The 23,221-nt window shown below is 45.9% G+C and overlaps 1 protein-coding gene across 19 annotated transcripts in view; it reads right to left on the reverse strand.

Moving 5' to 3' along the window:
* CAMTA1 (calmodulin binding transcription activator 1) overlaps positions 1–23,221 on the reverse strand; it is an 821,619-nt gene that overhangs the window by 29,348 nt on the left and 769,050 nt on the right. For 18 of the 19 annotated variants that reach the window (XR_004276407.1, XR_004276406.1, XR_004276405.1 and 15 more), the window contains one exon: positions 983–1,134. Coding sequence is in view for 7 of the 19 variants with exons in the window: in XM_032303260.1 (XP_032159151.1) it covers positions 983–1,134 (152 nt within the window). In the remaining 12 variants the exon portion in view is untranslated. Of the gene's footprint in view, positions 1–982; positions 1,135–22,053; positions 22,571–23,221 lie in introns of those variants that run through there. The other variant, XR_004276412.1, reaches the window with a different exon arrangement.

The following is a 23,221-nucleotide window of genomic DNA, read 5'->3' on the forward strand; positions in this document are numbered from 1 at the left end:
AGGATGGCGACCTGAAGTTCGCGGGGAGTAACTCAGTAGAAGAGACAGGAACACTCTCTGTTCCCTTCAATTTGTCTCCAGGGTCTCCTGAAAACTAATTTCTGCCCAGAAATTCCTCAAATGAATGAGATCCTAAAATGAAGATCCTAAATGCACTTTATTTTCTCAAAATGAAGACCCTCAATGAAATTTCTTTTATTTTTTTAAAGATTTTATTTATTTGAGAGAGAATGAGTGAGAGAGAGCATGAGAGAGAAGAAGGTCAGAGGGAGAAGCGGACTCCCCAAGGAGCTGGGAGCCTGATGCGGGACTCGATCCTGGAAGTCCGGGATCATGATCTGAGCCGAAGGCAGTCGCTCAACCCACTGAGCCACCCAGGCGCCCATCAGTGAAATTTCTGTAAGGCTTCTAAGACTAATGGGACTCTAAAAAAATATCTAGTAATTTCCCTATATTTGGCAAATTCTTCTTGGAAGCTATGAAAAAGCATATGTAAAACAGGATAGAACGGATAATGCTGTTCCATCAAATAATTACAGAGACCGTTTCTCTGGGTCCTCATGCTGGTCTCTTGAGTTTATAAAAGGTTTCTGAATTACTGAATTCAATTATGTTTCGTATTTATACTTAACATAAATACGGAATATGGAATAGAGAATAGATTCCAACTGAACTCTGAGTCACCATCAGGCCTACTTCTTCCCTGGATCCCTCAACTCCCACCGCCCGGCGGCAGCGGTGAGTTCTGAGATCAACAGCAGTGATTTAAGGCTCCAGGAGGTCAACACCTGGGAAGGTCCACAGTTCGAGGCTTCTTTGCTATTACACAGATCTTAATACTGCGGGGCACAGGATTATGAAGCACTCTCTGGGACTAGCCCAGGAATGACACCAGTACCGGACAGAGGACTTGGGACCCACTGCTTCCCTGATCAGTAAGACACACACGAGATGGGAGGCGACGGTCAGCGCAGGCTGGTACCTGAGCTTGGCTCCCTCCGTTCCCAGTCCCGCTGCCCCCTCCGCTGCCGCCTCCTCCGCTCCCCGGCTTGTGCTGCTGGGACCCCGTCATCTCAGCCATCCTCCTTTCCATCTGCTCCAGGCGCTCCAGGATGGACATCCTGAACTGGTTATCTAGGGCAGAACAGAGAAGAGTGAGGTTGTGCTCCCGAGACGAGCGGTCGACGTGGGGCCTCGGCAAGCCTGCAGGACTGCCGTCAGCCTAACACGGCCACAGAGGTCTGCCCCGGGCCAGACTTCGACACCGGACTCAGCCCGACACCTCCCACAAGACTTGCGGCATCTACAGCAGCTCAGAGTTCTCCACTAAAGGAATAGAAAATCCCTTTCTGTTCAAGTCCTGGTTTCACGTCGCTGCTACCCCCATTTCCTTGCCAAATTCCCAGTGGGAGCCTTGGAGAGGTCTGATGGGTAAGCCCCCAGAACAAATAAATGAAATGAGTACAGTTTAATTTAAATCCGCGGAAGAAAGGAAGATGTGTGTGTGTCAGGATGTATAAACAGTGTGTGTAAATAAATTATATATACATGTATTTTTTTTTTTTAAAGATTTTGTTTATTTATTGACAGAGAGAAAATCACTAGTAGACGGAGAGGCAGGCAGAGAGAGAGAGAAGCAGGCTCCCTGCTGAGCAGAGAGCCCGATGCGGGCCTCCGATCCCAGGACCCTGAGATCATGACCTGAGCCGAAGGCAGCGGCTTAACCCACTGAGCCACCCAGGCGCCCATATACATGTATTTTTTAAGAGTATTATCTGTTTAACCCAAACACAGGAAAAAAAGATTTTGTTGGTCATTCACTGGCTGAGACCCTCACACATTTCCTTTAACACGTGACAGTCAAGACCGATACAACCAAGTGTTTCTACCTTTACATAGGAAAAACACCAGGCCATTCCCGCTGAGCCTAGGGACTGTAACTCGAAGTCTGTGCTTCTGTACCACACTGCTAAGATTAGACTCTCTCTCTCTCCACATTTATACATTTATACCCACATACATGTGCACACACGTGTATATCACAATTTGGGCTGCATGCACACATAAGAAAAGGAGCTAAGACCATTATTAAAGTCGTTAGCACCTATATTTATTCAACAAATTCTAAATAATGCTGTGTCAGGTATTTAGTAGTAAACCCATCAGGAAAGGCCTCTTCCTGCTCGAGTAGGGGCTTCAACCAGGATAACATGACAAGGAACGACAGAGTGGGGCTAGAACTCAGATAAGTCAGGAGAGGCGACACTTGAGTTTGACCAGAACCAAAAGGAGCCAGGTCTGCAAGAACTGTGTGAGTTACTAGCAGATGCAAAGGCCCTGAGGCAGAGTATTCAAGAAGCAGAAGGCAGGGAGTCAGACCACAGCAAAGAACAGGGTGTAGACCTGGAGAGGGGGCTCTGACCAGACAGTACACAGTTAAGAACCCTGGCTGTGCCACAGAAGAGTCGCATAGCTTTGAACAAAACCTTTACTGCCTCAGTTTCCTCAACTCTTCATTGGGGATAGTAACTATACTATATCAGGGCTGTTGTTGTGAGGACTGAGTATGTGCAAATGCGCAGAACACGTCAGTTCCATGTCGTCATCATCTTCTGACAAGGGAGTTAACTGTCTTGAGGAATTGACTAAGCAGTGGGGACAAACCTATTTGGCCCCAAATGGTTCATGCAGAACTGTTTTCAAATACAATCACCCGAATCACGGAAAGGAAGGATTCAGAGACAGGAGTATTCTATCAGCACACCTGGCCAACCTGACTGTAAATCCCAAACACCAGTGAGTAATTCTATAAGAGATAAACCAATGAGCAGGGCCAACACTTATGGAAAGTTTCCTGTGTGCCAGTCACCATTTTGATCATTTTACAAATATTAACCCATGTACTTACTCTCCCTAAGAATCGTGAGGTAGGTACTGTTCTCACCCTCTTTTCACAGAGGAGGAAACTGAGGCACAAGACAATTAATCTCTCTGGGGCTGAAGCAGGGAGCTTAACTCCTACATGACACCAATGGGAGGGAGAGGTTGTGGGAAAAGATGCGCAGAATTAGTGTTACCCTAGGAAAGAGAACTTTTCTTACAATAACACGACAGTAAATACCTGTTTCACAGGAAAATTTTTGAGACTGCTGTCCAGTGGATTTCACTTTACTAAACCACAAAGCCAGAGGAGGAAGACAGCTTTTAAAGATCATGATATTATCTTCTAATAAAGCTATTTCCAGGAACAACACTGAAAGAAAAATCCTCCCCCTTTAAAAGTGAAAGAGAACGTCTCCGTGCCCACTGCACACATAGACACAGAAACGACAAACACCGAGGCCCCTGTGCTGAGCATCTCCGTGGCCCGTCACCTACAGGAAGTACCGAGTCTGTGTGTGATGTACCGTGCATGGTCCTTGCCGTCGCGCGACCCTCCCGCCTTCAGGGCGTGTACCGGAATCCTTATCCCATGCCCTCTCCCTCAGAAAAGGGACACTCTGCAGAATGCAGGACTCCTTTATGTGGAGCCAAATAAGAACTAAGAATCCTCTCTTTCAATTAGCTGTGACCCCCAGTTGAATGCAGGGGTAACCTCGTGGCCCTTTGTCCCTGCTTCTTCCCCATCGTGCCCTGCATCTACTCACAGACACGCAGCCCACTGAGACGGGGAAGCTGCTCTAGCCGCCCTACTGAGGATTTCTTCTGCAGCCCCCGAATCTGGCACCCACCAGACGAGTGTTCACAACCCATTTCGCTGGTTTCGAGCACTTGTTTGGCGAGGTATTAACCTTCCGTGTCATGCACAGGGGCGGAAGGGGCGGAGAGAGCAGTATCCGGCTGTGCTCTGCCTCAGTGGGGTGCTGTGGGGCGCCTGGCCTGCCACCTGGCCCGGGGAGATGGCTCTGTCCCGGCAGGTGCCCTGTCGCAGTGAGGACGGCCTCTCCTGCCTGCCCGTAGACGCTGCAGGGACAGACCCTCCCTGACTTGGGAGGGCCCCGCACATGGTGTCTCCAGATCAAGACATGAAGAGTTCCAGCCCGTGACTGCCACCGAGGTCCCAGCTTCTGTTCTGGGCTGTTCAGCACGTCCCCACGGCAAACCATGCACTTGGCTCTCTCCACGTGATTAAGCTGCTCTGAGAAGCACTTCATGAAGACACTCAGAAGCAATTATTTGCCTCTTAACAAAATTATATCACGCATAATGGGATCTCTGAGCCTCTCAACTCCAAAGGGGGAAGGTAGTGATAATTAAAATAAGAAACAACCTCAAATGGGAACAACCGAGCGGGCATCGGTAGCATACGGCCTGCTGTATCCGTGTTGACTGAGAATCACCAGAGCCTTCTGATCCCACCTCCTCTCCTCTGAGCGCGGCCAGCCCTGCTCCGTCCACAGAGCTGACTCAGAGGGATGAAGGGAGGGTCTTCACGTCTCTGTTCCTAGCCAGTCAACAAGCAACAACCGTAGGCTTGTTTGGGTTTTACAGTCTGACGATGGTGCGGAAACTGTTGTAAAATGTTTTAAAATACTTGGCAAAGGCAGAGACTCCATTGCATATTATGTATGGCCATGGGATAAAGGGAATATAATTACTGAGAAGCAAAAAAAAAAAAAAAAAAAAATTATGATGACAGAGTAAAAAAGCTGATTTCAGATTCATTTAATCATGCACAAATGTTTATCAAGCACCTACTATGTACCAAGCACTGGGGATGACTTGGACACTAGTGAAGATGTCCTTGCCCCCATTAGCTGGCCAAAAAATAATTTCTGCAGTCTCAATAAACTGGATTTTTGAATTAATATGTAGGAGGGAGGAGGGAGAAGAGAGAAAACAAATAATGTGTAGACCCAGGGGGCTGATAAACTTGGCCTCAGCGCTCACCTGTGACATTTCAAACAAAGCCAACAATGACTCAGCTTTGAGGGATTCCAAGCCCGGTGTCCTTAGGACAGTGTGAGTGAGGCAACCCAACTACTCCCCCGTGGGCACTGGACCGCACAAAACTGCCAGGAGGCCCTGCTTCCATGAGCACCTTACACTCCTGATGCCCAAGCAAGGGAAGGCAGCTGTTCCAGCCCGAGCTCCCACCTGGCCGTCGCCCAACTTTCCCATTCCTGTCGAGAAGGATAAGGGCTCCGTCTCACCAAACAAGACGCTGCTTCCACAGAAGCGTTCTCCACTCTTCCCCTTCCTCTCCTGGCTCTGAGGACCGGGCCCAGGTGAGGGCCAAGCACTGGTCCACTTCTCTGGAGCATGAAGCGTGTGTTGGGGCATCTCTCCTATGGCTGAGTGTCCGCAGGCTCTAGCCACAGTGCTCGTTTCCTCACTGCCGACGGAGACCGCCCTCACAGGAGCCTCCTCGGCGGCTCACATGCTAGGTGGCATCCGAATCACCAGACCGATGGGGTGGGCACTAGTCCTAGGGTTAGTTGGTTTTCCCTAGGAGGTGTGGGTGAGGCCCAGAGGTTTGCACTTCTAGTAAGGTCTCAGATGATGCTGATGCTTCTGGTCTGCGGCCACATTCAGGAGCCACAGCTGTAATACCCCACCTCCCTGCACCGGAATGAATCGTCTCTCCACCGGAGTGCTCGTGAAGGAATGGTCCGAGAACTCCCCGCCTCGAGCAGATGCGCGGGCTGCTGCCCGGCGTGGACGCACGAGACGCGACCTCAAGGAAACCATGCCAGCTCCGTCCACACTGGCTCTGTCAACAACACCAGGTTGCATACTTTCTTCTCATGTACACAGCCAATTAAGATCGGACAAAACTTGAAGCAAAAGTTTTAAAAAAGTTTTAAAATCCGCCCCCCTGCACCGCTAGTCTGTAACGAATCAGGACGCTATTTGATCGCTCCCATCAAATCTTACCTCCTCAGTGCTCACTTCTCTTAGCTGACCAGCTGGGACCTTTGTGTCTTGCTTGTCTCTGCAGTGATCTAGTCACCTGCGTGGTTTCAGGAAACAAGGGCATTGGACCACCGCACAGCAATTCCTTCCCATGACATGTCAAGACCACACACACACATGCCTGTGCCCCAGACGGAAAGTAAGTAATCCTGATCGCTCTGCAGCAGCAGTCGGCTAGAAATACAGTCGGCCTCTTCCTGAGCCTGTTCTGTATCCCCTTTTGAGCAGAAGTGGCTTTTTAGACTGGGCCAGCTGTGATGGAGTGGAAGGAGCAAGGGAGTAGAGACAGCTCTCATTTAATCCTCTTGCTGCATGATTTTTAAAAAAATGACCACTTTGCAACCTCAATTTTCTCATGTGTAAAGAAGGGGATATCACTATCCTATTGTTTTTGTGGGGATGAGATAAACTCATGCGAAATTTTTAAAGCGTTGAGGCTTTCTACATTCTCTGAGCGATTCTTGGACTGAGGACCCAGTTATATGCTGGGGACTCTTTGAAATGATGGGACTCTATGGGAAAAAAAAACTACATTTTAGGGGCACCTGGGTGCTCAGTCAGTTGAGTGTCTGACTTTGGCTCAGGTCATGATCTCAAGAGGCCTGGCATAGAGCTCCGAGTTGGGCTCCATGCTCAATGGGGAGTCTGCTTCTCTTCCTCTGCGCCTCCCCACCCCCACTCATGTGCTTGCTTGCTCTCTCAAAATAACTCAAATCTTTAAAAAATGCATTAAAATTTTTTTTGAATAATGTTAGATTTACGGATGACTTGCAAAGATCGGTGGCACTCCCAGAAACCTTTGCCTACTTTGCCCTAACAGTGACATCTTACATCCACGGTACCTTTGTCTTTCAAAACACAGACACTCAGTAGCATCACTACTAATTCAGCCATAGACTTGAAATAGACTCGCCGATGGAAGTAGAGGTACTTCTCGGGGCGGGGATCCAGCTGCAGACAGCATACCCTCTCTCTCCTTGGATGAGATGATCTTCTCTCTAGCTCTTAGTTCCACAACAGTCACGATTTGGAGGAGCACTGGTCACATGCTCTGTAGATGTCCCTCTGTTCAAGTTGCTTCATGTTTTCTAATGACTGGGCTGGAGTCATGAGTTTTCAGGAAGAACATGACAGAGGCAGGAGGCTGTGCTCATCCCACGACACTGGTAGTGTATGATGTCCTGCTGATGTGGACCTTGATTTCTGGATAGGGTGTTGTCTGCGAGATTGCTCTACGATAAGGATATCATCTTCCTCTTTCCATACTCTATTACTTTGCAAGTAAGTCAGTAAGTCCAGCCCACACTCAAGGAAAAAGGGAATAAAGTTTTACTTCATGGGTGGGGGAGTAGCCACATATGTTATTTGTAGTTCTCCTAAAAGGGAGATTTGTCCTTCTGAATTTATGCATCAACCATTTGTTTATATCCATATGAACTCATGTATATTTACTTTACACTTGGCCATAATCCAATACTATGTTCATTTATTGTTCAAACTGCCCCAGCTTTGGCCCCTGGGAGCTCTTTCATGCTGGCTCCTGTGTCTGTTTGACATACCCCCAGCCTCTTCCCTTACTTTTTCAGGCACTTCCTTACTTTCTGGCATTAGAAAATGCTCCGATTCAACTTGTATTTGACCTGCCCCAGTCCTAGAGTCCTGCAGTATCTCTAAGGAGTTCTGGTTCCTTTTATTGGCAAATGGCATTTAGAAGCCAAGATCTAAGATGTGGGTGTGCTCATTGCTGCTGGGGCGTCACTGCTTCCTGGCCCTCTCAGGGGACAGAGTGAGGAAACACATGTGAAGTGTAACCCATATATGCAGACACATCTGTACTTGTTCTGTATCTCACTGTAATACACGGAAATAAACTGAGTCCACACTGAACTCCACACCTCTAACGCAGCACTGCAGTGTCCATCCTAGCCTTCTGGTGGGTACTTCAGATGTCAATAAGATGATGGTGGGAGTAACTATGAGCTACCTGGCTATACTAAGCCAATATATTAAATGCTGAAAAGAAATCCCACTGATGTACTGAACTACAATAAAGAAATATGTAAGTCTAATTTCTGTCACTCAAAAATATAGGTATAGAACATAGCATCATAGTTTATCCAACCACCTTGCTATATATAATCCAGTTCTTAGAGTTTCCCACAATATTAGAAAACATACAGAAAAAATACTCATAATCCCAGAACAGCTTTGAGTATTACAAAGGTCAAGAAGAAGTCAAAGAAACACTTCCAGCCAATCACTGGCCTGAGGATCAATGAATGATTCATTGGGGGTTCATATCCCCTTTTTTTTGCTGGATTCACTATGTCCCAGTCTCCCCTTAAGGGCTGCTATGCAAGTGTCACATGGCTCAGCAGCAGTCACGGGCCATCTCTTCGTCTCTGATAGGGATTCCCAACCTTCAAGAGGACTCATTTTACGATGTCCCAAGTTAATATTTACCTAAAAACTTAAATTCCTAAGCGTGGCAATACCAAAGTTTTAGAGGCAAGAAAATTGTCATGAAGTCAGACTTCCCACAGCATGTTCTAAGTTTAGAAAGGTTGGCACTTACTTCTGTAAAAGTGGAGAATTCCAAGTATTTAAGGATCTGATGTAAGAAAGTGTCTCCATCAGGAAACCAACTACTAGCGAGACTTTCCTAGGCTCTCAGCAACTTAGCTGTGCCTACTGTTGCCTCTAGATGACCTCTCTGTGGAAACTTATTAATTTCAGGGCTGTATTGAGCAGTACATGAGGAAGTTTCAGACATTGTATCAGATAATCTAGTTTTAAAAAACTTAAGTTCACCCACATCCCCGCCCCACTTTGACCTACAAAATAAAACTGAAGCTGTCTTGCATAGCATAGAACACTCATGACCTGCTGTCTCAGGCTACTCTCTAGGGACTCTCTTATCACTCACTGTTCTTCAATCTATCGGGGGTCCAAATGCCCTTAGCCCTTTGGTCATGCTAACTTCTTCCTGAGTCCATCTGGTGAGTCTGCTGTTCTTCAGAGCATGGCTCATGCATCACTTCAGTATTATTACTAAATACTAATTATTAACTATTATTAATATTAATTATTAATACTTATTATTATTAATCCACATGTATTATTTCTAGTCCTCAAAGTAATCAAAAGAAAGCTTTTCCTTTTCCTTTGACAGATGAAGAAGTTGAAGCTCAGAAATGTGTTGCTTGCCCAAGGTCATACTGCTTGTAAGTATCAGGGCAGGGATTTGAACACAGGCTAGACTCCAGATCCACGTTCTTTCCACTATGACCAGGGAGCCTTCATGTCTTGCCCTGTGTCCTAATAGTACTTAGCCAATGAAATGTATAGAGTTGTTCTCCTACATGTGTCCTTTCTACTAGAGGGAGCTTTCTGAAAGCAGGGAGCTTGTCTACACTCGGGACCAGATATAGTGTGGGTGCTCAGTCAATGTTAAAGAACATCATTTTTCTAATTTAAAACTCTTCTGGAGATCAGTTTATTGCCGAGGTTATCAAACTCTGGGGCAAGGGCTCTGAGTGACCTCCATTAGCCACAGGGACTCCAGGTGGCTGCATACCAGTGTGCAGCAGCATACCACTTGTTCCCATGGCAAGAGTGGTCGGGATGATCCAAACATAATGGAACTGACTTGGAAAGCCGTGGGAAAGCTCTACGAGTTTAATTGGCCAGCTGCCACTTCCTTTCCGGCTCAGGGAAGGAAATTATGTACCTGCAGCATGTTGGTGCGAGACTCTAGCAAGAGAGCTTGAGAAATATCTGACTTCCTTAGGGACACAAACTGGGATTTTGCAGCAGTCCTGAGCTTCGCATGATGTATTTTATGTATTTCCACTTTTCCCTGGCAAAATGGAGTCTGTGGAACACACATGGCTGGCAGCATACCTGCATGGAAGGAATGTCTATGATGAGTCACAAAAGTGCTTCCCAAGTCCATCAGGGGTCCGTCGGGGGTAGGCTGTTGCAGAAACATGAAATTTTCATTGTCTTAAAGATTTTTTAGAACCCCCTCATGAAGTATGCGTGGATCTGAATGCTTGGAGACCGGCTAACGAGTATATGCAAGCACAAGAACTTGTTGCTACAATTGCTTGATTGGAGCCACCTTCCAGTCCGGTTGCCAGAGGAGAAGAAAAGTTTTGCCTTGGCAGGTAAATGAATGAAGAGCAATCATCAAATACCACCTGCTATTTTAAAACGCGTTATTTGTAGCTCAAGTGCACATGTGCCCTCCTGTTGCTATTTGGACTGGGAATGAGAGGCCATCTCTCATTCCATTTGCAGCCCTTGGCCGCACTGGCAGGAAGAGCTGATGAAGCAAAAGGAGGCATGACTTGAACTATTTCTGTAGGGACTGCAATTGCTGCTTAGGAAGCCTCCTAAATTTTTTAGGAAGCTCAGAAAGACAGGGAAAATGAAGTCACTTAATTCCTGCCCAGAATAAATGGGGCCCCTGGAGCACACGAAGCTGTCCTCTCCGGCAGGCCATTTAAGATGTCCAAGTGTGGAGGGAAGGGTAAGGGCCGGATAGAGATAAGGCACAAGCTGTACCACTCTGATTTTCCAAAGCAACGGCTAAATTTAGCTTCAGAAAAAAAACTGCCATACTCCACTTTTTAAAAACTCTCCAACTCTATATACCAAGACAAAAGGAAATTAGCAATTCTTCTTAGACTTCCTTCACTTGCAGTGACTTTGGATCCATATTTCTTCTCCTTGGTCTGTGTTTCACACACTTCGCGAATGCAGCGTCTTGGACGTGTCAAGGAGACTTGCTCAACAGCTCACAGCAAGGAGGAAACAAATGTGACAAGAGGAGCCAATCAAACGTACAGTTCTTTCTCCCTTGAACTCTTTCCATGCCAGAGCTTGAGGTGCACGAGCGCAAGAATTTCAACCTCTTCTCCAAGGACACGAAGGCTCAGTGGCACACCCCAGGAGCTCAGCTGTGCTGCCGTGGCATGCGGCATAGGAGAGCACCCCGAATTATGCAGGAGCTGACAGCGCGAGCAATACTGTAGCAGACCCGACTGGAGTTCAGTGCAGTGAAACCAGAGCTAACTGGTGTGAGAACAATGGAAATCAGGAACTCTGACGCTGGTTCTCTACCTACCTTCACTGTCTACAGAAGAATGGAATATTTTAAGTCTGCTAGCTTCCAAAAGTAAACAAAGCTGGAGGACATTGCCACAACAGTTTCAGTACCCAGGGACGATCAGGTATACTACGAGCACAGGAGACATTGTAAAGTAGTAACAGCAAAGTGAGTGAAGGCCAGGGGAACATGTCACCACTAAGACTAATGAGGTCTTTAAAGAAAAAGCCCTGTGATGAGACTCAGAAGTGAGCAATCGTCTCCCTCCCCTGGACACAAAGGTGTGACGGGGAGGGGGGTGAAATTTAAGTGCACGTGGGAAAATGGGAGATGAAAATCCTAACACCCAAGACCCGACAGGGTGGAGAAAAGCTACAAAATGCGCAGGAAGTGTCAGGAGGCAAGACGACTTCAATGAGCCACCAGGAGGTTGATCTGCGGTGCTCAGCTTTAACAACAAAAATGCTCGAACACTTGAAATTCCTGGGGAAGAACTATGGAGAATTAGGGCTAGAACAGTTCATACTGCAAATGCCTAGCCAACCCTCACTCCCAAGGCACAACTACTCAGCACTGGTTCTGGGGATATAACAGGGAACAAGAAAGCTCACGATGTCGTGGTCACCACCGGGGATACAAAACCCAGTACGACAGGAGCCTTTATTTCAAGAACCTCAGTCTGCTGTAAAGGTAAAGAGAAGTCCTGTGAGCTCTGTGAAGATACGATCACTCTGTCCATGCGATAGTTCCAAGGTCTTGTGGAATGCCTGGCACATAGTTGGCCCTCAATACGGATTTACTGAATAAGTGATTTAATTTAATCTTTTAAAACTATAAAATGTGAGTTTGTAGGAGAACAAGGCAAAGGATATTGTGTAGAACAAAATATGTTTTTATTAGTCATTTCTGTGGTATACTTTTCTCTAGCCAGGTTACTAAACACAGTCCCTTCCCTTCTCATGGGGCCACCTTCTACCTGATCCCATCGAATGTATGAGGGAGCAGACATTTGGAAAACAAACAAACAAAACATCTAATTAGACTGGTACCCAAGAACTCTTATATCTGGTAGTTTCCACCTCAGAGGTAGTGCTCCAAAACAAGGGCAGGGTGGAGATATTGTGGCAGTGAGGAGTTGAAAACTCTATAAGAAAACCAAAACAAAACCAAAACTCTGGGACTCCTGGCTGGTTCAGGTCAGTAGAGCCATGACTATTGATCTCCAGGTTTCCCTGTCTGTAGGGATTACTTTTAAAAAAGTAAAAATCTTAAAAAAAAAAAAATCTTTGCTAATCACATGTGCTACCTGGTACCCTGAGGGAAAAAAATGGCTGCTTTCAGCTAATGTTACTAATCATAATAATGTTAATTGGCCCTGAGCTCCTGGTGAGTTTCAACATCTGAAAAATCATGCGTTCGGGATTCTAGCCGGAAGAGTCCTTCTCTGTGTCCAGCTTATTCTCCATTATTTAGAGGACTGCTGTTGGCAATGTTTCGCTCTCAGAACTAATTGCAGGAATGCCATCTGCATAGACATTCCCAACTGTCTTGCCTACTCATGACAGTTAAAGTCCAAGGTGCTCCAAAAATATGTATTTTTTGGTAAAAACTGGATTCTCCATAGAAAGGTTTCAGTTCTAGAACTTGAAATTTTGTTAACTACAATGATACTTTTTCATAATGCTGTTAAATTGTTTTAAAACTCTGGAATAAATACAGATGAGGATGTGATTTCCAAATGTAGAGACTGAAATGCATATATTTTAAAGAAAACAACTATACTACTTCAAAATAATGGATGTATTAAAAAATAGGTCTTGAGTGATAAAATGATTTAAGAATACTACTTCATCATATGGTTTCACTTATTTGTGAAGCATAACATATAGCATGGAGGACATGGGGAGTAAGAGAGGAGAAGGGAGTTGGGGGAAATTGGAAGGGGAGGTGAACCATGAGAGACTATGGACTCTGAAAAACACATCTGAGGGGTCTGAAGTGGCGGGGGGCAGTGGGAGGTTGGGGTACCAGGTGGTGGGTATTATAGAGGGCACGGATTGCATGGAGCACTGGGTGTGGTGAAAAAATAATGAATACTGTTATGCTGAAAATAAATAAAAAATAAATTTTAAAAAAAGACTACTACTTCACAGTTTATCATGGGCCTTTCTGACAATAGAGAAATAAACATTAAAAAAATCCAAGTTATGCCATTTTAAACTTTTTTTCAGAAATAAAAATATTTCTCTGAGGGAGAAAACGAGAGTTTTGGAACAATTTTAACCATTAAGCTCTTTTCCAGAGGTGTCACAATCCCTGGGAAGGCGGTGTGGTTCCCAGCCCTGCCTGCCACATTGTAACGCACAACGTCTACCCTCTGGGTCTGCGTGCCACTCGCCCCCACACTTGTGATCTACATCTCCCATAAGTACTCTACCCCTGGACCAGAGTAATCTTCAAATTTCTGCAAATTTCAAATCAGTGAGGCCTGAATGAATGTATTATTGAGGCCTATATTCAAATATCCCTTGGATTAGGTGGGAAGGCTAACAACATATCATGCTTTCCACTACATGGGGATGAAACTTGATTTCATGGAGTTGAGGGGCTGCCTTGTCTGGCTATCCTCAAGGAAGCCCCAAAGCAGACTTCTTTAATCCTTCTACTCTGAGCAGAGTGGGTCTAACGGTTCACGGAGTATTTAAATAATGGAACAAAAGGTTAATAACCAGTTCCAAGGGCAGCAGGTACTAACCTTGGGGAACATCCCTCAAAACCCCCAAACATCCCTAGCATCTCTTTTTCTCCTCTCTTCCTCCTTTTCCTGATTTCTCTTCCCTGCCCCAGTCCCATCCTTCCTCAACCTGTTTATTTCCCTCCCTGCTCTCACCCAACTGGCACCAACCCCAGATCCAGGTACGTCTATCTGAGGTTGGCTAACAAAAATGCTTACAATTAATAATCGGGTAAGATCAAGATTCATGGAAAGTAAAATAAAGCTCATGTAAAGCTACTGTACAGAAGACAACCCATGAGATCCTCCAACATGGTTAATTTGAGTCCCAAATTTGGCTGAACTTGGCAAAGGAAGCAAAATGGAAAGCAGTTTCAAGTTCACAGTCAGTTGTTTTCGATAGCACGTGATGTCACAGGCTTTGACGTCCTTGCAACAAAGGCAGTACTGGGCTTCGGAGACTGTTTATCACCATTTAGGGTCAACAGACACCACACACTGCCACAGAAGCAGGTGGACAAAGCTCGGGTGTGGTCTGACTTGAGCACTCTCGGAGGATCTGGTGTAAGTCGAGGGGAGACAGACTATTGCTTGCATGTCTATTATCTATTGCGCACTCTCTCCTGAACAGTATTTTATGATCCTGATTTTTAAATTTAAAAGTAGGCGAGTTGATGGTTTTCAGTTTCCTGAAGGAAAAGTTTTCTGAACTTCATTGGTTTTTTGTAGTTTGTCATCAAGGAGCTCTCAATGGATTTCTCTTCTGCGGGGCAGGGGCTCTCGACTTTGAAAACAGACCTCTTTACTGTGACGAAATAACATGTCTTCTTCTTTGGGAATAAATATATCTGGAGTTTAATGATAAGGTGGTGTCCTGCACAGGTAATTTCTTTCCACAATTCTTGGTGGGAAGAGAGTAACTGCCAGTATTTACCTCTATGTGACAATAAGCCTAGTAACTGGCTAGTCAGCTGCCTGTTTACTGCTTGACGCCCCTGCCTGACGCCACGTCTGCTGAGTAATGTCCCTGCACAGACCGAAAATGTGCAGGAGAGGCTGGACTTGCCTTGTCAGGAGAGTTACCCATCACGACGTGATTTCTGCCCTTCATCACGTATTGGCTCTTAGTGATGAAACTACAAAGCCTTTCTAGAAAAGTACGTATGTACAAACTCGTACCTTCCATATCACAGGACTCACAGACGCACGGGAGGGGCTGGCTGTGAGTTCCAGGCTCCGGACGATGTTGCGGGGATGGTCAACTGAAACATTTCCCAAACTGCCACGCCGCAGACTTCCCACGCCACAGTAGCAGACCGTACAAACGAAATGTGTCAAGATGTGTTTGAATTACTGGTTTAAACTAGGTTTAACACAACGAAATACAAGTGCCTTTCTTTGACGGAGGACTTCTCTGAACTTTAACATGCTAACACGCACTGTGAATCGCTAGTAGAGGGGCTGGTAGGCGTGTTTCCTAAACTTATCTGAACCTTTCTGTATGAGGCTGGGGGAGCTTCTTATAAGCATATCCTGTAACTAATGTTCCCACAGTAGAGTTTAGGAACTAAAACTAGTCCGAAAGAATATCCTGATACAGACAATGTCTGGTGAGGAAACTCCTGGCCCACGCTCCCTGTTTTCCTTCTTCACTCCCCAGGCAAGGCTCACGTGCCCCGCCAGCCGGCCACAGACCCGTGATACAGCGATGAGGGTTAAGGGGGAACATACCCCAGGGACTAGGCTAGGAAGCTGTTTGACCCGAGGTCCCTTCCTCCCATCTCCTTTTTCCTTCCTAGAAGACTCCTCTTGCTCTGATGGTCTAGTCGGTCCCACTTCAGACAACTTCTGACACACATAACCACCTTTGAACCCACTCTCTGTCCCTTCCACTGTTCCAACCTTCAAGATGCCTCAGAAGGTTTTCTTTCTCTTTCCTTTGTGCCACTTGAGAATAAAAATAAGATTGTAATTACAATTGAATATGTATAAAAATAATGTTAGGGTTCTGTTATCAAGAAACTTAAATTTTATTCCTCTAAAAAGTTAGGGAGCTAGACTTTGTCATTTCAGAGAACTATTTTGGTTTCTACCCTATGCATTAAGAATCTTTGCCAGAAAGTTTCCATTTACTGAAGTTATTTTATATGTACCTTTATTTTTATTTGAGCAACGACTTAAATATGAAAACAGAAAGTGCATTTATTTCATGGGTTTGGGAACATGTAAGTACATGTAAGTAAAGTGTAAGTAAGGAAAACAAGGGAACATGTAAGTATATATTATGTAGATTATATAGTTCAATGTTGTACAGCCTATAATGTGATATACATAAGTATATATATTACTTTAATATTTTTCTCCTGCAAATGCTGAGTATCTATTATGGGTTCAAAGGTTTTTCTTCTCAGGGCTGGCCTGGGAACATACTATCATTTGTTGCACTGTTTATCTGAGAAATATCATTCAGTTGACTTATACATTTTTAGAACAACATCAGTTTTAGGCTGGGCCCTTCCTATTTTTTACACTGTTAGATGAAACATCTTTCACACATGCACACAAATGTCAGAGGCATGGATCTGGCTAGAGCAGAATGAATGGTTTCTTTCACTAGAAAAGACAAAAGGATATTTAAATGAATTCTTTGTTGATTTATTCAAACCACACTGTATAATATATTAAGGACTTGAATCATATTTCTGAAAATGGTCCTAGGAACTATTAGTCAGCACCTATTAAAAGGTGACGGTTCTGGTGTCTTCTCATTTAAAATGAGACCATGAGAATAAAATCAAGGACTTGGCTTTATTACGGGCTTCTGTGGTTTCAGAATGAATGGTGCTTTCTTTGGGAATAGGACTATCAAGCTGACCATCAAAAAGTACCAGTCCCTCCCAGTATGCCTGCCTAGCCTCCCTGCCCCCTTCCCGGGCTTCGGCACCTTGCTGCTCCTTGGGAGCTGCTCCTGCCCTGTGTGTAGTTCAGGTGGTGCTGACCCCATTCTTGTTTCCAGGGAGAGAGAGGAAGGCCTTGCTAATAATGCGGGTACTGCCTCCTCTTCACATGAGTCAAGCTGAGCCAGGGAAGAACAGAACATTTCCTGGAACAACTGGCAAAGATGTGCCGTCTTCCCGGAGATATTGCTAAATTGGCAAAATACAAGCCTGGAGCCTTGAGGGGGCCATCTTGCTGGCACTGTGGAAATCAGAATCAAATCAACGTAGACAAGAGCAGAGTCAAGAGGGAAAGGACAAGTTTCCTAACGCTATCACTTGAGCATCTGGAATCAGCTGTACCTGAAGAGAACTCCAAAAACCGGACTTCATAGAAGTCAATAAATTCCCTTTTTTATATAGCCAGTTTGAGTTGGAGTTCTGTTACTTGCAGCTAAAAGAGGAGTCTAAGGTGACTCTATTAACTGAAATGTGGATCCTTTCTCTAAAGAAATAGTGAAAGTCTGCTCCCACTTACAAATAAAAAAATATTCAATTAAATATTCATTACATATACCTCTGTTGTGCAAAATTATCATTGGACTCTCCCTATAAAACATGGGCTAAACTGTGGTGGAAATAAGCCGTCATACTCATTTGAAACATTTTGGTTACCTGAAGAAATCAGAAAAAGATATACTGAGTTCCAGCTGAGCTGGAATCCTATCTGCTGTCGAACTCCACACCTGCAGAAGTATCTCGGCTCTTCGACTTTAGGTAAAACAGCTGTTGCAACAAACACATCCCATGGAAGACAGTCACTGCAGAACGCTGAGATTTAAAGAGCGCTCGAGAACTATCTGATCCAGGCCTTTCAACGGCGTTTGACTGTGGCCCACAGAAGGAACTAATCCCTGTACACACACACACACACACACACACACACACACACGCCCTGAAACAAAAACGTCCCAAATCCACAGTTACCGTGCACAGGGCACGCTGATTTTAGAAACCAGTGCTGCTGACTGCTCATCTCCTGAACCACTCCTAAGAGGTTTAGAGCACAGGTAAGGCACTGATCCAGAGACATAAGGGGATTTACCTGAGACTTCTCATTTGCTCAGAGGCAGAGCAGAAAAACAACACAGCTCCTCACCCTCCTGCATTATTTCACAGCGAAGGGCTCCTACTCATACACGTTCCTAGATGGCAAGCGTCCGGGCAATCCCAAGAAAGCCAGAACGATGATTCAGGTGGCAGACCTAGAGACCTTGCGCTGGTACAGGCCAGGACTCTTCAAGCCCGCTTGAATGAAAACCCTAATCCCCTAGAGACCCAGAACTGCTCTGCCTGGGACGTCCTGCGGTGTTTGTGTCTAACTGACTAACAGGCAAGACTCAACGGAGTGCACGAAGAAGAATCAGCCTGGAGAAACACATCCTTCTCGTTCTGTGCACTAAACAACACCATACGTGTAATCTGTCAAAAGCAGTCATGGAACTCCAGCCCCCAGACTGCACTACGCCAGCCGGGGAGGGGACAGCCTAGGTGACAACATGCCCTGCAGAGAGCTGCTAATCTACGCTGGCAGATGAGGGTAAAGGCTTCATTAATAAGACTTGAGTTAGCCTCAGAGAATTTAGAATATTGAGTAGTTGTTGGGAGACGGGGGAAGGCTGGCTAAGAGAGTGGGATCAGATTTGAGAGTGGTGAAAGTTGAAAGGTGAAAAAAAATGCAAACTAATTAATCTTGGTAGTTGATGAATGTTAATTTAACGTATTTGGGAGAACTTATGCCATGTGCCATTACTTTCAATATTACAAAGATAAGTTAAGCATCACTATTACTTTAACTCCTATGCACATTCACTCTGATTAAATTCCTTCTATACTGTACCGTTCTCAAATTTGTCATAATGTTATAATTTGCTTAACAATTGATTTATAATAGGTACTTTAAAAAATGTGTTGACTGATCTTTCTATAAGTCATATGTCTAAAGCTATGCTCTATGTTCAGTGCTTACAAGACAACACAAAATTTGGGGTGCCTGGGTGCCTCAGATGGTTAAGCGTCTGCTTCAGCTCAGGTCACAATCCCATTGCCCTGGAATAAAGCCCCGCATCTCGCATCAATCTCCTGGCTCGGCTGGCTTCTCCGTTTCCTTCTGCTTCTCCGCCTGCTCATGCTCTGTATCTGTCTCAAATAAAGACATCCTTTAAAAATTTGCTCAAAAACAGACAAGATAAAAATTTAAAAATTATAAGGGGGCGCCCGGGTGGCTCAGTGGGTTAAAGCCTCTGCCTTCGGCTCAGGTCATGATCCCAGGACCCTGGGATCAAGCCCCGTGTTGGGCTCTCTGCTCGGCAGGGAGCCTGCTTCCTCCCCCCTCTCTCTCTGCCTGCCTCTCTGCCTATCTGTGATTTCTCTCTCTGTGTCAAATAAATAAAATCTTTTAAAAAAATTATAGGTACCATGATATTTTTGAAACTAAAATTTATTACTACACAAAAAGAACTTTACTGAAATAAAGCAACAAGCAAGGTCGTACAGGCATTATCAACGCAGCCACCCCTGGCAGTACAGAAAGCAAAGACGCTATTTACAAAGTACGGTGCCAAGACTGTAATAAGCCTCCGTGCTGCTGCACTGCTTAGGGGGCAGATCGTAATTATTTCTTGACAGTAAAGGCATCCCCTAGCCTGCCTGGTGTGAGTTAACCCATGTCTAGACGTGTCAGAGAAAAGCAAAGAAAGATGGTCATTTGATTTCAGGGCAATCCACTCAGGAAGGGGACAGGTGATGGTCTCCATGATCACGAGGGGCTCTACCCTCACGCTATCAGGTGCCAACACCCCGCAGGCTCCTCAGCACTTCCCACATGTTACATGTGACTAATAGTGACCTGCAGCCTTCAATGTCATTCAATGCATCTCATCTGGGCTTCTCCCATCGGCACTGAAAAGTCCTGGCTGGCTCTCAGACCTTACAGAGAATGTAAGAAAATCCATGTCAGCTGTAAGGAAGACAAAATTAACCCTACGTCAGTCTACTGTTGCCACAAAGCTCAGAATGCAGTTTATGGCCTGCCTCCAGAGAGTACGTAAGATTCCGTGGAATGAACGCGACCACCTTCCTTAGAGCCTCCATTTGCTCTTCCTGTGCCCTCACTTTCCTTTGGCTTTATCCTTTATTTCACCTATTTTTATCTTGCTTCATCGTGTGATATATATGCAGCCACACCTTAGAGACACTGTGAGTTTGGTTTTAGGCCATCACAATAAAGCAAGTCACATTTTTTTTTTATTCTCAGTGTCTATAAAAGTAGTTTTTATACTCTGCTGCGGTCTATTACGTGTGCAACAGCACTCTGTCTTTAAAAAAAACTATGTACCTTAATTAAAAACTACTGCTAAAATATGCAAACCATCAACTGAGCTTTCAGCAAGTCATAATCACTGATCACAGATCACTGCTAACAAATATAATAATAAAAAAAAGTTTGAAAGATTGCAAGGATTACCAAAATGTGACAGAAACATGAACTGAGCAAATGCTGTTGGAACAACGGTGCTGACAGACTTGTTCCCTCCCACGCAGGGTTGCCACCAACCTCCAATTTGTAAAACATGCCTTATCAGTGAAATGCAATTAAAGGGAAGCACAATAGAACGAATAATGCCTGTATCTCTGTAGGTTCCCTTAAATCATTAAAAAAAAAAAAGTGAGTGTACACAAACTACATCACGTGTTCATGCTAACTGGTTTTTGGCAAGGGAATATATAACTGAAATAAGCTCCCAAATATTCAGCTTATATACTGTGACAGGATGCCACGGCTGATATTTAACAATGAACACTTGGCACCACTAAGAGAGTCTCTTTTTGAAAAGATCGATGGAATACAAATATTAAACCACTTTAAGCCAGGGGAAGCAAAACCCTTTAAATGTGAGAAGACATGGCAGACACACAAGGAACAGTTGGAAAAGGTGTGGGAGGGTGCACACCGCTGAGAACCAATGACTTCCAGAAACCACTGCACCAGCTAAAGAACAGTGTCAAGTCTAACAAAACGGTCTTTACTGACCTTTCCAGGTGATTCCTAAAGTTGTTGTGTTTTAAAAAGATATAGTAACAATTTTCCCCTAAACATTTAAAAAAGGCAGCTTACAAGCACGTTCTGAAGCTTGAAATGTTCACAACAGCAGTGATCAGAAAACATGAAAAAAAGGTTGACAGTTCCCAAAGGAAATTCTAGATCCCCAAAATGTCCATTTCCTGCATTGGCAGAAGGTGAGGGCTTTTGAGAGAGCACCTGCAGCGGAGCCATCAATAAGGGCCTCCCGGCTTTCGCTAGGGAAGCTCAACATCGACGAACTCTTTAACTTCACTATCTTTCTCACATGAAGTACAAAACCCTCTGTTCAACCTGTTGTCTGTGCTCTCTAAAACAGTCCCACGTGAATAGCCTGCAGCTGTGACAGCTGCTGTCCTCGATGGAAAGGCCCAGCAGGGTCCTCAGAACTAATAATGGGTGTGTCTATGTGCATGTACCACAAAAGCAGAAAGACTGATTTTTAAAAAGCGTTAAATAATACAATGTTGTTCTTAACTACTGCATTAAATAGTGTTTCCACTTTGATCCTGTGGAATATAATTAACCAGGATGATTAAATGGAGGTCTCTCCGACATTTACAGCACTTCTGTTTTCACAACTAAGCTGAATTTATTGGGGGAAATGCATATCCTGTAAATAAATGTTACTTTCTAGAACATTAAACATGATGACTCTCTAGATCTAATACAAAGAAAAGGAAATACATAACCTTATTTGCTATTAATTCTGGTCTTAAAAATACGGTTTTCTTATAAACACACACCATGAAAGGTGCTACTGCTGAACGTGTTTCTCTTTACCAGGCTCCCAGGCAGCCGTTTCTCTCTATGACACAGTTCCTGTAGGAAAACTCCCTGAAAAATTCCTTTGGACAGAAAGAGAAAAGGTTTCCTTTACATACAGCCAGCCATTTTACCATAAAGGACAAAATTCGGGGGGGGGGGCACGTTTTTAAAATTTCAGGTTTTGGCTTCATTGGTGACTGAAACAGAATGCGCAGAACCAAACACATGCATGAAGCCTTCTGTAAATCCGCCAGCACTTCTTGCGCTTACTGAATCTGGCTTGCTAATTACAGACCTCAGATTAATCAGTAGAAATCATACCGAGCGGGACTGGACAAAATATAAAATAGACTGAAATCGGCATCATTCCCTGGTAAACTGATGAAGACACTTTGCAATAATATCAGACTTTCAGAAATCTGTTCTGATGCCTAAAGAAACCTACCGAGATTGGAAAAAGTCTCAAACATCAGACCACCACCAGGACCACCTCTTAAAGTTGTGCAGTACCTAAATCAAATCACGGGAGAGCCTGTAAATGCAAGAAGGCCCCACGCAGCCTCTCTTCCAGCGCGGCTGAGCGTGGGTGTCCTGGTCTGCAGGTAAGCCAAACTCTCAAGTTCTTCCAAACCTCTTAGTCTCCGAACTCAACCAACTTTCCCCGCCCGGTTCTACGCACACATTAATAAAACGTTCATTCACACCATTGGCCTGCTAGGAAAGGCGGCCTCCAACCGCCTAGCCCCGGAGAGGCGCCTGGGGCCGAGGTCGGGGCTGTCCCGGCCCCTTTCCCAGCACCCCGCGGAGGGCGCACCTGTCCCGACCCTTCTCTCCTCTGCCCGAGTAAGGGGCGCCAGTCCGATCTTCCCGCCTCTCTCCGTGGAGGAGGCACCCGTCGCAGGCCCTCTCCCTTCTCCCAGAAGGAAGGGATCCTGTCCTGTCCCCTCTCCCCAAGTCCCGCCTAGGGGGCTCCTGTCCCCGCCCCCTTCCCCGCCCCACGCCCCACCGAGTGGCACCTGCCTCCCGCCTTCTCCCCGCGCCCCGCTGAGGGGGCCACCTGTCCCCCACCCTCTCCCCGCGCCCCGCCGGGGGACACCTGGATCCCCCTCCGCGCCGAGGGGGCACCTGTCGCCCGCCCCCTCCGCGTGGCCCGCTTCGGGAGCGGGCGCTGGATCCGAAAAGCCCGCCGCCGAGGCGCGCCTCGGAGACAAAAACCAGTCGGCGGCCCCGTGGGCGCCCGCTCGGCTCGCGCCCCGCCGCGGCCACTCCCCGCACGCGCGCCCCCGGACCGCCGCTCACCCAAACACTCCCACTCCTTCGCGCACACACGCGTGTCCTCACACCCGCTCCCGCCCTCGCTGCCTCGCTCCTCACGTTCCCTCGCCTCCCCCACTCGCCTCAGGAACACGCGTGATCTCACACCCACTCCCCAGCACACCTCCTCGCAGACACGCTCGCTCCATCGGCACACGCCCGTCCCGCGCACACTCACGCGTCAAAACACGCTCGTTGCCCTCGCGCTCTCCATCCACGCGCGCTCCCTCCCTCCCCACTCGCCCTGTAAACACGCGTGTTCGCACGCCCGCTCCCACAGGCGCACGCCCTCCCCGCCG

This window comes from Mustela erminea, chromosome 10 (genome assembly GCF_009829155.1).
Source record: "Mustela erminea isolate mMusErm1 chromosome 10, mMusErm1.Pri, whole genome shotgun sequence".
NCBI classification, from domain to species: domain Eukaryota; kingdom Metazoa; phylum Chordata; class Mammalia; order Carnivora; family Mustelidae; genus Mustela; species Mustela erminea.